This window comes from Triturus cristatus, chromosome 8 (genome assembly GCF_964204655.1).
Source record: "Triturus cristatus chromosome 8, aTriCri1.1, whole genome shotgun sequence".
In the NCBI taxonomy this organism is placed as follows: Eukaryota; Metazoa; Chordata; class Amphibia; order Caudata; family Salamandridae; genus Triturus; species Triturus cristatus.
In genome coordinates, this window is record NC_140591.1 from 13,399,359 (window position 1) to 13,413,655 (window position 14,297).

Here is a 14,297-nt window from a genome sequence, read left to right on the forward strand (position 1 = left end):
AGAACTAAAAGTAAACAGAGTTTAACGTATCGCCAATATACTGCACCCAGTGAACAGTGGGCTCCCTCCGGTGCACACATATGCGTCCATATCAGTAGATTCGTCTTCAGACATACCCCCGTCACCCAGAAATCCGTCATGAAGCACCCCCAAACTTCCATAACTGCTGATAATTTAGCATGTGTTCATGCACGTCGGAGATGCAGTTCCACAGCCAATGACCACTGTGAAAAGTCCCACACCCACTGCCATTGGAATAAAACTGACCAATGTCTCAAAAAGGTTGGTTTCCGTTACTTGAACTTACTTGATATTTGCAATTCCAAAATAAATGGACTGTGAAGCCCATGTATTTAAACTACATTAGGCAGCCGAGCAGGAGTAATGTACTCTCCTGTGCCTCGCCCAAGTCTGCTGACCTGCAAGCACTATCTACATCCCTTCCCTGCAGAGACAGATCTATTCCACTGAACTGAAGCCAACCAGATCCCTTCCACTGAACTGAAGCCAACCAGATCCCGTCCACTATACTGAAGCCGAACAGATCCCTTCCACAGATCCCGTCCACTGTACTGAAGCCGAACAGATTCCTTCCACTGTACTGAAGCCGTACAGATCCTCTCCACTGGACTCAAGCCGCCCAGATCCCTTCTACTGGACTGAAGCTGCCCAGATCCCTTCTACTGGACTCAAGCCGCCCTGATACCTTCCACTGGAACTCAAGCCGCCCAGATACCTTCCACTGGAACTCAAGCCGCCCAGATACCTTCCACTGGAACTCAAGCCGTCCAGATCCCTTCTACTGGTACTCAAGCCGTCCAGATCCCTTCTACTGGAACTCAAGCCGCCCAGATCCCTTCCACTGGACTCAAGCCGCCCAGATCCATTCCACTGTACTCAAGCCAACTTGATCCCTTCCACTGTACTGAAACCGACCAGATCCCTTCCACTGTACTGAAACCGACCAGATCCCTTCCACTGTACTGAAACCGACCAGATCCCTTCCACTGTACTGAAACCGACCAGATCCCTTCCACTGTACTGAAACCGACCAGATCCCTTCCACTGTACTGAAACCGACCAGATCCCTTCCACTGGACTGAAACCGAGCTGCGTAAACTAGCAATCAGGGAATCTTGGCTGAGACGGATTGGGGAAAGTCTACATCTCATGACATTGTTCCAATGAACCCTTTCTCTGCCTGCCTAAAAGAAAACCTGGTAACAAATGCGGCAACTCAAAAAGATATCCGCATGAGTCAATGTTTTCAAAATCCAAAGAAATCCTGAAGTTTGGTAAGGCCAGTTCCCTCAAGCGAGTCAACTAGTAGTCATCGGGGCTCCCAGAAGGCTGCTTGCACTATCACAGAAAGATACTTAAACTCAAAGTTCTTGTAATAATGGTTGGAAACTAGCTCTCGACTTTGGAAGAATTACTGCCCTGAAAGGAGGGACAGAGAGATAATAGAGAAAAAGGGTTGAGGAATTGGAGAGAAACACAGAAATAACGTGTGTGGGGGAGAGAGATAGAAAGGGAAGAAGAAGAATAGGGAAAGGGAGGAGGGAAACAGTGTTAGGATGAGTGGAGAGAGTCTGGTGGTCACAATTTAAACAAAGGCCTCTTCTCAACAACCGATTATACTATGGGGAATATCTCCACAATCGATGCACAACAGCAACCATGTACCACAGAAATGGATTTATAATTCACAATTTTATTAATCAGAATATATACATTATTTTTGTATTTATAATTTTCTCTTTAGGGACATACATTTGCAAATACAAATAATCATGTGTTAATTTGTTCAAATAAGAATCAAAATTTAAATGTGAGACACAAACAGAACATTAACAATAAACACATAATTCATGTTTTGTACCAAAACCACCAGACAATACATACACCCTATGCAACAAGAAATCACTTATAAAAACATGTAATTATACATTTCAGATATATATACATTAAAATAGAAATGTAACCAAAAAGGACAACAAACAGAAAAAAGAGAAGTGCCGACGCTCGTTTCGGAGAAGGATCAAAAGACCCACAGTTCCTTCGTCAGGGCGCAACAATCCTTTAGTGGTTCGTGTCAAAATAATTCCCAACTAGTTCCATAGTCTTTTCTGACGGGAGGGTTATTTAACAATTGCTTAGAGAATATGAATTTGTACTTGTTTAAACATTTTAGCAACAAGTATAATGAAGACACCGCTTCATGTAAAGGATATGGCCAGCCAATTACTTTTTAGGGTCTTTCAAAACAGCTACGGGCTATGAATAGGATGATAAAGCTACAGATGGTACTATAATCCTGGTGCAAAATGGAACGTCTAGATTGGACGCCAGAAAGAATAAAGAGCACTTGGATTACGAGTGCATGTCCAGAAAAAATGAAGAACGGTCACATCCCAGGCTAGAAAGTAGGTACAGCGGTATATGTAGAATTATCCTACAAAAGGACAGATGTAACTACAACCAGGTTCCAAGAAAGCGGCTGATGAGAGAGGGCGAGGTGAATGAGGGGAAAGTTCAGTTGATAGACAGGTCGGAGGGCAGCTGAGTTTGGGAGTGAGAGTGGAGTGGTGTGGCTCACTGGTTAGAGGCGGCAGACCCGGAAGCATAAGTCGGCCCGGGACCAGGCTTGCTTAATCTCCACTTACGGCCCCATTAGCGCCGGGATGCTTGTCTTCACATTGGAGATGCCCAGTAGGGACCATCTCACAGGGAAAGCCAGGATGGGTTTCCCAGCAGCACTCCGCGCCGGGACAGTCTTGGGAGTAGCCGCGCGTTCAACAAATACCCAGTAACATAACATAACATAACAGAGTGGTGGAGCGGAGGAGGAGAGGCAGGTCCATCCAGAACACGGGAGGAGTGGACGAGAGCGAGCAGAGAGGAGTAGAGGACGGAAGTATGCTGGCGAGGGAGAGAGCAGGGCAGTGAGGCTTATAGAGGGAAGGAGGAGAGGGAACAGATGAAGAGGAGAGCTGAGGATAGTGGTGATGAAAGGGAGGATGAAAACATTGGAACTCTCCGAAAAGAGGACAGCAGAGGAAAGGAGGGAGCGTCGATGGGTACCGAGGGCACAGGCTAATGCAAGGGGGGTGGGAAGAGTAGTGGAGGAGGAGGAGGCGGGATGGTAAGTGAGGTAGGAAAAAGTTGAAAAGAAAGGAGTGCGGGGAGAGGGAACAGACCTGGTGGAGGTCACGAGAAGGGAGGGGGGAGTGGGAAGGGGGAGAAGAGCTGGGTACAGGAGATGAAAGGATGGGGAGGGAAACACAGGAAATGACAGTAAGGGTGTCTAGTCAGGAGAAAGCGCGAGGGCGGCAGTGGAGGAGTAGGGAGACGCGTCATAGAGGAGGCAGTGGAAGGCGAAAGTGTATTAGAGAGGAAAGAAGTGGGGGAGTGTCAAACTCCAATACCTTCTATCACATCCCTCTCTCCTATTTAGAACCAATTAAAAAACCTTCCCACAGCACAAATTATGTTGCTAAAACATTACAAGTCGTATCGCATCCATCCTAGACACAATCACATATTTCTTTAAAAAATAGTTTTGAAAAGCTACGTCTAAAAGATAGAGCATAAACAATCCATTAAACCATGTACTTGAGAACAACGAACACCTAAACCACATGTACAGTTCCGGTCACATCTAGCATATTTAACTTTCTCTCTGACAGCTCAAAAGGTGGATGGGACCCAGACTGAAACTTTGGAACTGCCGGGTTCGGGATATTGGACACGTAAGGAAATGACGTGGCATTTTCCCTGGAGTCTCTAAGGAGGATGGTAGACTTCTTAGCACTGAGACAGTCCACCACCCCAGCCCCCTCAACAGGAGAGCCTCCCTGTCCTCTTAGGCATTGTTCCCCACAGGCTGCACTCCCCCGATGCTTCGCTTGCAGTCCGCCTGATGCCGGCAGAGCTGGTCTCAGCACGGGACTCCGGTGCGAGACGGCGTTGGCCGGGGCGTAGGCTCATACTCCTGCATGGGGGTGCGCTCGCTGCCTCCTCTGCCGTTCTTGCTCTCAACGCCTCCGGCGCATCGGCAAGCCTCCGAGACGGCCATGGGCATACGCAACTCACAACATGGTGGAGAAGAGACCGCATGAACAGGGAGGAAGGACTACACCGGGGCTTCATGGTTTAGAGCCCAGGGACAATCCAGTGCACTGGGAAAGAGGATGAGCAACAGCACGAAGGGCTTAGAGGAAGGCCTAACGCAGCACACAAAGAAAAGACAAGGGATGACTATTGCCGACACAAAGCCAACAAGCGCTCACCATGACGTTTTTTCCCCCCTTTTTCTGCCGTCCCAGGCCTCGCCTGCTAAAAGGTTTCTTATCTTTATGGGGCAATGTGTTTGGCCCATAAAGATAAGAAACCTTTTACGCCAGCAGGAAGTCAGACGAGCCAGTCCAACTGGGACGGCTCTAAAAGAGAAAATTGTACGTCACTGGAAGTTCTTTTCCAATGGCTGGCCACCGTTTAGCATAAACGGTGACACCAGCCAATGGAAAAGAGGGGCAGGGCTTAAACCACGCTAGTGAAAGCTACCCTAAATCATTAAATCTCGCCGGCGAGACTGCGCATGACTGCTCAGCCTACGCTAGCAGAGACCTAAAAAGTAGGAGAAAGTACATCATGTCCTACACCAAAACGAAGAGGAGCAAAGCCCACTGACTGAAGCCTTTATGAAGGACACTTCGAGCAGCCACAAGGAACAAGGTCAGAACTGCCCCAAGAAATCCTTCTCTGCCATTCCAATGTACTTGCCTACGCAAGCTCTGGGAGAGTAGTCGACAAACTAAACACCTGATACCCTGAAGGGATTATCAAACCGATGCCAATACACTGGGATACTGGAAGCCTCAGGCCATAATTAAGACAATGTTTGGGGTGCTGTCTATATAAACCCTGTCCCAGTAAGACCCTTTCACATACTATGTTTTTACACCAGTTGTATTTAAGCTGTGGAGAGTTCAGCTCAAGGGGTTGTGTACTTATGTGCTGGATTCACATAGACAAACCGCAACACACGTCACCACATGAACACATTATGGAATGAGCCTGACCGACGATTTATGACCCAGTGCAGCTGTACCAGTCCTCTCCACCGTATCAGGAAGGATTACAAACATACAAGTATTCCAAAAAGACCAACGAAGAGAAGTGTGCTTTTATATCTAGTGACTTCTTTTCACACCAGCAAACATACGTGTGCCAAGATGCAGCAACACATTTACAGTACCCCTCCATCTCTCACATATAACACAAACGCTTTCCATATAGGCCTCACACCTTGCATGTGCTCCACCATACATGCATGGAAGGAAGAAGTTTGGGCAAGGTAACCATGCTTGCAAGCTGTAGCTTCAACCAAAGCATGAAAAACAACTTCCCCTTCTGCATCGCACAGGGCGTGTCTGCTGAGGTTCTGTTTCTTACTGCCTGAGAGTGCTTCCCTGGCCCCTTCTGCATCGCACAGGGCGCGCCTGCTGAGGTTCTGTTTCTTACTGCCTGAGAGTGCTTCCCTGGCCCCTTCTGCATCGCACAGGGCGCGCCTGCTGAGGTTCTGTTTCTTACTGCCTGAGAGTGCTTCCCTGGCCCCTTCTGCATCGCACAAGGCGCGCATGCTGAGGTTCTGTTTCTTAATGCCTGAGAGTGCTTCCCTGGTCCCCTTCTGCATCGCACAGGGCACGCCTGCTGAGGTTCTGTTTCTTACTGCCTGAGAGTGCTTCCCTGGTCCCCTTCTGCATCGCACAGGGCGTGTCTGCTGAGGTTCTGTTTCTTAATGCCTGAGAGTGCTTCCCTGGTCCCCTTCTGCATCGCACAGGGCACGCCTGCTGCGGTTCTGTTTCTTACTGCCTGAGAGTGCTTCCCTGGTCCCCTTCTGCATCGCACAGGGCGTGTCTGCTGAGGTTCTGTTTCTTACTGCCTGAGAGTGCTTCCCTGGCCCCTTCTGCATCGCACAGGGTGCGCCTGCTGAGGTTCTGTTTCTTACTGCCTGAGAATGCTTCCCTGGCCCCTTCTGCATCGCACAGGGCATACCTGCTGCGGTTCTGTTTCTTACTGCCTGAGAGTGCTTCCCTGGCCCCTTCACCTGTAAACTTACCCCTTCGCCAAGCCTGCAAATGCAAGTGATCCTTTAAGAACAGGCCTACAAGATATCTGACCAGGCTGACGCAGCCCCCCAGAGATACATCAGTGACAGTAGAAGCAGATCATTGTGATGCTCAGAGAGAAGTATATGTAATATCTTCATGTAAGTTTACTGTGTTCGCTGTTACCTTGTCCCGAGCTGCTCAGCCAGTGGGAGTGTTCTGTGTGGAATGTTGACATGAGTGGAATGCTTGGGTGCCTGGTGTGTGAGACAGTTGGGAAGATGGGCTAAGCAGCTAGCAGGATGCTTCTGGTGGGGCTGCTATCCTTGTACCTTTGATGTTATGGACTTGAATAAATAACTTGAAAGACACAACCTGGCTACGTCTGCAGTGTCACCTCAACTCATGGAACCAGCTAACTTCAGTGTCACCAACAAAACCAACAGCAGCTGCATATTAGGAAAGGTTCAGGGTTGAGGCCTTAAAGTGAATGCAGGGAACTCACTTTAAAAAAATATATATATTTTTTTTTAAAAAGCGTTTTATATAGCGCGAACTAGACCCGAGACATCGGGTATCAGAGCGCTTTACATGAGCACCAGTTTTGTTACAGATGGACACATTAATTTTTGTTAGGCACGGGGAGATTAAGTGATTTGCCCAGAATCACAAGATGTTGAGCGTCCTTGCCGAGACTCGAACCTAGTTCCCCAGCTTCGAGGTTGACCGCTCTAACCATAAGGCTACATCATCTCCCCTTACCTCCTGAGATCCTCTCGCATCAGGTCCCAGCGACCCAGGCCTGTGGGGTAGATTGGCCAGACTGCTGGGCCTCCCTCCCAGAATGTCCAAGCTGGATACATGATATCCTGATAGTCGGCGGTCTGAAAAGAAAAAAAACCACAAAGTGGGTGATATCGAAGGAAGCCTTTCTTAATCCTAACATTAGTAAGAGGTGTGCCCTGAGCAACAGCTTCAAGCGGAGCAGTGGACAGAGAAAAGAGGAGAAGATTAAAAAAGAAAGAGGCACATCTGTGAGGAAAGGAAAGTGAGTGGAAGCGTGAAACCCAAGCAAGATGCTGACAGAGAAGCATTCTGAATAAAGACACAAAATGACAAAGGAGCAATATAAATAAAGAGAAAGGGGTATACTTATACCCTCAGGCAAGACACCTGTCCTGTATCAGACCCATAAAGAGGGTTAGATGCACCCAGGCACCAGCATGAGAGGTGCAAGCGCTATCGTGAATCTCCTAGCTACAAGTTGTGCACCAGTCAACAGTTTCACTGCCTCCCCGAGGCGGACAATTCACAACACAATAAAGGACACTGCAGGCAGACACCCTATGGAGTCAGAGGTAAAAGGGAGGTAAGTGACAAAACAAAGCTAGACCACAAATCTACAGAGTGTAGCCACCTCTAGTGCAGCAGCACCAGGACCCATTGAACCAGATATTTTCTGCAATTTACTACCTCAATAACAGTCAAAGGAACCATTTCCTATCTTGCACAAGGGCCTGTAGTATTTGCAGATTCCACCCTCAGTTACTTCCCCTGGGAAGGGACTCCTGCAGACGTAGCAGAGTATGTCTGGATCCAGAGTACTAGGCCATGCTGGCGATATGGAAGACTCGATCCAAAGCAAGGAGTACATCGGGACCATCGGAAGACAGATCTGCACGCGGAGCGGAGGCCAGGTCAAACTGTATGCCACAGAGGGGCCCGCCAACACTACGCTGCCAGTGAAGGGGAAAAGCCAACAACTTGCCCTTTGTACTGACGCGGCCGGTCTTGACCCGGAAGTGCAGGCTCCAAAGAGGCTGCTGAGCAGGTCCTTCCCTTCACGCGCTGAACGTTCACGGCTGCCATCTTGAGTAGTTGGAAGCTTCCCCACCCCACAGATCATGATTTCAGGCCCAATCCCCATGCTGTGCGGGACGTCAGAGCCGCCACCAACTCTCCATGGGTACACGGCTGTCCTGCCCATCACAGCACACTGGCCCCAAAGCAACCGGGCAGGTGACTGCTGCTTTTCAAGTTGGGCCACTTAAGTCCTGACACAATCATCAGCACATATATGTCTTTCAGTGCTGAGGTTTAAGTCAAAAGCTAGAGAAAAATTCCATGTGCTAAATCGAAGAAAGTGGGTTATAATTGGATTCCAGCAAGACAAACATGTTTCAGTTCTCTAAAGTCCTTAAGGTGAGACAACTTCCTCAGGGCCAACCTACTCCACTTCCATTCATCAGCTTGGGTCTCTTCAATTTCACAGTTAGCTTTTTTCATAAAACCTGTGGCTTTTCTTTCAGTTTTGCATCAGGTCCTGAATGGCTGGGAGAACAAAGTGGAAACAGTGCCCTGATGAGAGGTCTAGGGGACTTATTGGGAGCTATAGGAAGTTTGCCTCGGTCACATATGAGCAGCACAGAGCTCATCTGGAAGAGGCGGCTGGTTAGTTTCACTTCCTGCTCAAATCTCCCTCACAACCTTAACCACGCTCACTCTTCACTGCATACCTTGCTTCACCCAAACAGCAGGAGTCATGTAACTCAGAGAAATATGGGGCCAGAAAGGCTGATAACAAGGTTGTAACTTGGGTTACATTGATTTTGTACCAAGACAGCTTTGTGGCAGCCTGATCTACGAGAAGATGTAAAGGGCGTAAATGAAGGGACAGGGGCATACCAAGATCATCACCTCATAGGAGCTCAAATGAGTGGCCCCTCCAGTTACGTGCATTTCAGAAGAGCGGTCACTGAGGGGTATACCGAGTTCAGCCGAGAGGTCCCTCCAGTTACGTGCATTTTAGAAGAGCTGTCCCGGAAGGTATACTGGGCTCAGCCGGGCGGTCCCTCCAGTTATGTGCATTTCAGAAGAGCTGTACCTGGGGGTATACTGAGCTCAGTCGAGCGGTCCCTCCAGTTACGTGCATTTCAGAAGAGCTGTACCTCAGGGTATACTGAGCTCAGCCGAGCAGTCTCTCCAGTTACGTGCATTTCAGAAGAGCGGTCCCGAGGGTATACGGAGCTCAGCCGAGCAGTCCCTCCAATTACGTGCATTCCAGAAGAGCTGTCCCGAGGGTACATGGAGCTCAGCCGAGCGGTCCCTCCAGTTACGTGCATTTCAGAAGAGCTGTCCCCGAGGGTATACGGAGCTCAGCCGAGCGGCCCCTCCAGTTATGTGCATTTTAGAAGAGCTGTCCCAGAGGGTATACTGGGCTCAGCCGAGCGGTCCCTCCAGTTATGTGCATTTCAGAAGAGCTGTACCTGGGGGTATACTGTGCTCAGCCGAGCGGTCCCTCCAGTTACGTGCATTTCAGAAGAGTTGTCCCCGAGGGTATACGGAGCTCAGCCGAGCGGCCCCTCCAGTTATGTGCATTTTAGAAGAGCTGTCCCAGAGGGTACACGGAGCTCAGCCGAGCGGCCCCTCCAGTTATGTGCATTTCAGAAGAGTTGTCCCCGAGGGTTTACGGAGCTCAGCCGAGCGGCCCCTCCAGTTATGTGCATTTTAGAAGAGCTGTCCCAGAGGGTACACGGAGCTCAGCCGAGCGGCCCCTCCAGTTACGTGCATTTCAGAAGAGCGGTCCCTGAGGGTTTACGGAGCTCAGCCGAGCGGCCCCTCCAGTTATGTGCATTTCAGAAGAGCGGTCCCCAAGGGTGCACTGAGCTCAGCCGAGCAGCCCCTCCAGTTATGTGCATTTCAGAAGAGCGGTCCCAAAGGGTGCACTGAGCTCAGCCGAGCGGTCCCTCCAGTTACGTGCATTTCAGAAGAGCTGTCCCCAAGGGTACACTGAGCTCAGCCAAGCGGTCCCTCCAGTTATGTGCATTTCAGAAGAGCGGTCCCAAAGGGTGCACTGAGCTCAGCCGAGCGGTCCCTCCAGTTATGTGCATTTCAGAAGAGCTGTACCTGAGGGTATACTGAGCTCAGCCGAGCAGTCTCTCCAGTTATGTGCATTTCAGAAGAGACGTCCCCGAGGGTATACGGAGCTCAGGTTTTACACAGAGCTGAGCAGCACTCGTCCTCATGGTATTGCTAACACTTCAGAGCGAAGCTTCACAGTAAATGAATCTCAGATAGCCCTCGATGTAGACACAGCAATGTAGCGATATCACTAGGTTTATGCAATTATCGGCAAAGCTGTAGTTCAGGAGAGAAACATCCCGGCTGTATTAAACCTCACGCTATAGCAGTGCAGGCACACAGGATACATGATCTCTGAGCTAACACTCTACACATGACTCTCACAGTCTCCCAGACCTCAGCATGACCAAACTTTTAGTAATATTGTTCTCAGCAGAGCTACACCTCGGGGTACGTGTAAAATCAGAGCTCATGCGCAGGGTAAACGGAGTTCCACGTACCCAGGACAGCGTAAAAGATATTCAGCAAAGTACATGGGTGTCAGCAGAGCTTTCCTTCAGGGTATGAGAACATCAGCAAAGCTCCCTACGTGAAGAACAGTGTGAGAAGTTGGCCTGGTATATGCTGTCCAAACAACCCCTTATTGATGATAGGTTAAAGACAACCTTATGTGAAAGCTATCCTAGTGGTAGCTATGGAGAGCAGCCTTCAGGCTAAGTCTTGAAGGAATGTAAAGCAGCTTGTTTTACCAGTCTATAATCTCTTGAATGACCAAATGAAAGGACAACCACACCAGGTATATATATAAAATATATATATGTATTACTAAACACACCCTACTAGTCTCTTTAGGAGGCTAGAGGTCAAAGCACATATGTTACACTTAATAGTAAGTTAGCACAATATACGATAGGCCCTAGGGGCGAACCAAACCATATATTAAGAAAGCGGTATAAGAACCACGTCTTGACTAGACACAAGGCCTAGAGCCTGTAGAATCTCTGGGACCCCAAGGAACCACCCAACGTAGTGACACAGGGGACCCACGGGGGACGTGTGCAGTGTGAGAACACAGCCGCGAACTCCGTTAACTTCTATAGGGAAAGTAGCGGTTGGAATTTTAAAGTTTAGGACACTTAGGAGTGGACTAGGAACAAACCCTTTTGGACTTAGATGGTTCTAGAGCCAACACCCACGGGAGCACCAGAGTACTCGTGTTACCTCACCCAGGGAAGCCGGGTGTATAGGTGTCAAATGGTGTCGGGTCGCGTCGTCGTTTTCAATGGCAGGATGCTGAAAAGTGTTGCTGACGGGAAGAGGAGAAGTGTCCGAAGAGAACCAAGCCTAGATCGAAAATGTGAAGAACTTGAAAGCAGAGGGGACAGAGTCTGGGTCACCTACCAGTGACCAGGGGCACGTTAGGCGAATGCCCACCGATGTCGGGTGCTTCAGGTGCGAAGAGGGGAAGCTTGACTCTTCAGCCACGAGGACAAGCAGGCATTGAGGACGACCAGGAGCTGGATTCGAGCTGTCCCACAAAGAATGTCGAGTACTGCAGTGTCGGTGCCCGGATTGGACACAACAAGCCTTGGCAACAGCAACCCACGCAGGCAGAGGAAAGATGCTTTGGTGCGGACCAGCAAGGTCCTGGGGACTCCCCAAGTGATGGAGAGTCAGGGCACGTCTGGAGCAACCAGGGAAGCCCAATTAAAGTTAGAGTGGCCTTCACAGGGACCCACCAGTCAATGGGCCATGGATTGTGAAGGGACCTTGAGCCAAAACACAAAGGGCGGGCTCACTGAACACTCGTGGAGTGTAGGCCAGCAATCTTTAGAGTAAAAGGTCCTCGGGGTCTGGGCTACAAGTAACCCAATGCACAGCCTCAAAGGACGTCGACAAGCTGATGCACTTGCAAATGTGCACGGTGTCCAGGGCTTCTGGTTCCACGGTACCCACGAGGGCTACGGGTCTCAGCTTTGCTGGGAGCTCAGGTCAGCCTCTGGGAAGTCTGGGAACCCACCTCCTGTGCTGCAAATACTTCGGAGTCCGGCGGGAGCTTCGGAGATGCAAACCGGTCAGATGCGTCTTTGGTGCCTGCCTTGCAGGGGAGTAACTCCTTTACTCCAAGGGAGATTCTTCAGTCATCTAGTCGTGTAGATCGTCGAAGTTCCGGGATTTCTGTATCAGAGTTTCGTCCAGGTGTAATCTCAAGTCCTATAGCCAGGGGTGCCTTTCTTATACCCAAGGAAGGGGTTGGACATACTCTGAGCACTCACCTATGGGAGGGTTTGGAAAGAGGGGTGGCTACACCCATTTCCTTTGTCCAGTTTTGTGCCAGAGCAGGAGCTGGTTGCCCCTGAACCGGTTTGAGCTTGACTATGCACAGGGACACCAAATGTGCCCCCAGTGCAGACTTCAAAGCACTCCTGGAGTCCTCCCACCCAGCCCAAATCCACTAAAGCCTGTCTGGGAGGTGAGAACACCTCCCTGTGACAGGAAACCTATTGTCCAGGCCTCCCCTGCCGGAGTTTGTCAGCAGCAGGAGGCCAGACCTGTGACTGGCAGCGTCCATTTTGGATGCCAGGGCTCTGTTAGCTGGTACCGGGTATACTGGTGCTGTCATGTCTCTCCCTCTAGGAGGGTGGGATCAAACTCCCACACCAGTTACTGGTGTGGAGGTATGATTCCAAGGTGTTTGACACCAAACACGAAAGGTTTCCATGCAGCCATCCCAAAGTCAGCATTTACCGCAAGGTTATAATGCACTTAAGAGTATATGGTCAGGCTGCATCACAGACAACCACGGAGAATAGGTTCCGAAGGCTGCAGAGGGGCTCTGCTCATGCATTTGCACCCTCTCACATAAAACCAAGCACCCTGCCTTCCGGATTGATAAGGCCTGCCATAGGGATGAATGATAGGTTTATATGTGCAGTGATAGGTGAGATATAGTGAACCTATATCTCAGTAAGGGGTGCATGCACCACCTCACTCAGGCTGCAGTAGCAGACCTGTGGTGTCATTTTGGAAGGCTTCCCAGGGGTGGCATAATACATGCTGCAGCCCCTGGTAGGCCTCTGGGGTACCCATGCCCTGGGCACATAGTATACCATATACTAGGGACTTATAAGGGTACCACAGAATCCAATCTGGAGTGTAGCTAAAGTACTGGTATCAATTTAAGGGAGAAAGCAGATAGTCTGGCTGGGATCCTGCTATTCAGGACCCCAGCCTAAGTCATAAACCAGCAAAACACCAGGAAAAAAGTGGGGGCAACCATGCAGTCAGATTCCACCTTCCTACAAACAGTTTCTAAAGAGACAAACTGGTCAGCTCTGCAATTAGCTGTGAAAAATAATGTGCAGGTCAAATTGCGTGTCCCACCTGGGAGCGAATCATAAGAGGGTAAGTCAGAGGATCTTCATTTACCCGAGAACGCTCTAAAGATATTTGTGCCCCACCCAGAGATCATCAATATGACCTGTTCAGCTCTGACAATTCCTTGGGCAGGGTCTCTGGGATGTTCTTGTGATCAGCAGGATGTTTCTCTTCTGTAAGGTTCTCTGAGATCTCCCTTAAACGTTGGGTTTGGAGAGAGATACTAATGCACCAGCCGACCACACAGCGCCTTGTGCCAGACTGGACAAGAAGAACATGGATCTCTTTTAATGCAACATCGCCCAACGTTTGAGTTTATCAAAGAGACAAGAACTCGTTTCTTGATTTAAAATGGGCAAGTTCTGTCAGATCTTGGTAGGTAGGAATGACATACTTGAATGCAGTGAGGATCCTGAAACTACTCGGATACCTTCCCACACAACCTTTCTTGCAGTCAGAAGACCTTCGTCGGACACGGAATATTCAGGAATGTGATGTCCTTCCAGTGATCTGGACTCCTATTCATGCAGTTCACGTACTACATTGGAGAATAGGATTTCCTCAACTGTGCAAACTTTAGATGTTGCAGAGCTAAGAGTTACTTAGCAGCTCTCTTTATCTTTGGAAGAAGAGACTTTGTGCTTTATTCCTTTCATTCTAAGTATGTAGAGAGCCCAGCTGCTACTCCTACTTGGTTATCCTGGCACTACATAATCACAAATGGGTATGAGGGAAGTCGATTTAAACAAACACCATGTATACACTTCATTTTACAAACATTGCAGTGGTTGGTCTCAAAGCAAACTTTCACTGGTAGACTATTCCAAAAGCAGCACTTCAATATAAGAGAAGGGCCAGAGGCTTTGGCGTGCTGTCCCGGTGTTGGGAGCTGGGATAAAATGGGCTGTGGAAGTCCAGAGAGTACACTTGGGATCATAAAGCTGT

General features: G+C 49.3%; 1 protein-coding gene across 2 annotated transcripts in view; it reads right to left on the reverse strand.

Moving 5' to 3' along the window:
- Positions 1-14,297, reverse strand: part of POGLUT1 (protein O-glucosyltransferase 1) — a 167,414-nt gene that overhangs the window by 46,891 nt on the left and 106,226 nt on the right. For both annotated transcript variants that reach the window (XM_085620731.1, XM_085620732.1), the window contains exon 5: positions 6,876-6,997. In XM_085620731.1, the coding sequence (XP_085476857.1) occupies positions 6,876-6,997 (122 nt within the window). The remainder of the gene's footprint in view (positions 1-6,875; positions 6,998-14,297) is intronic.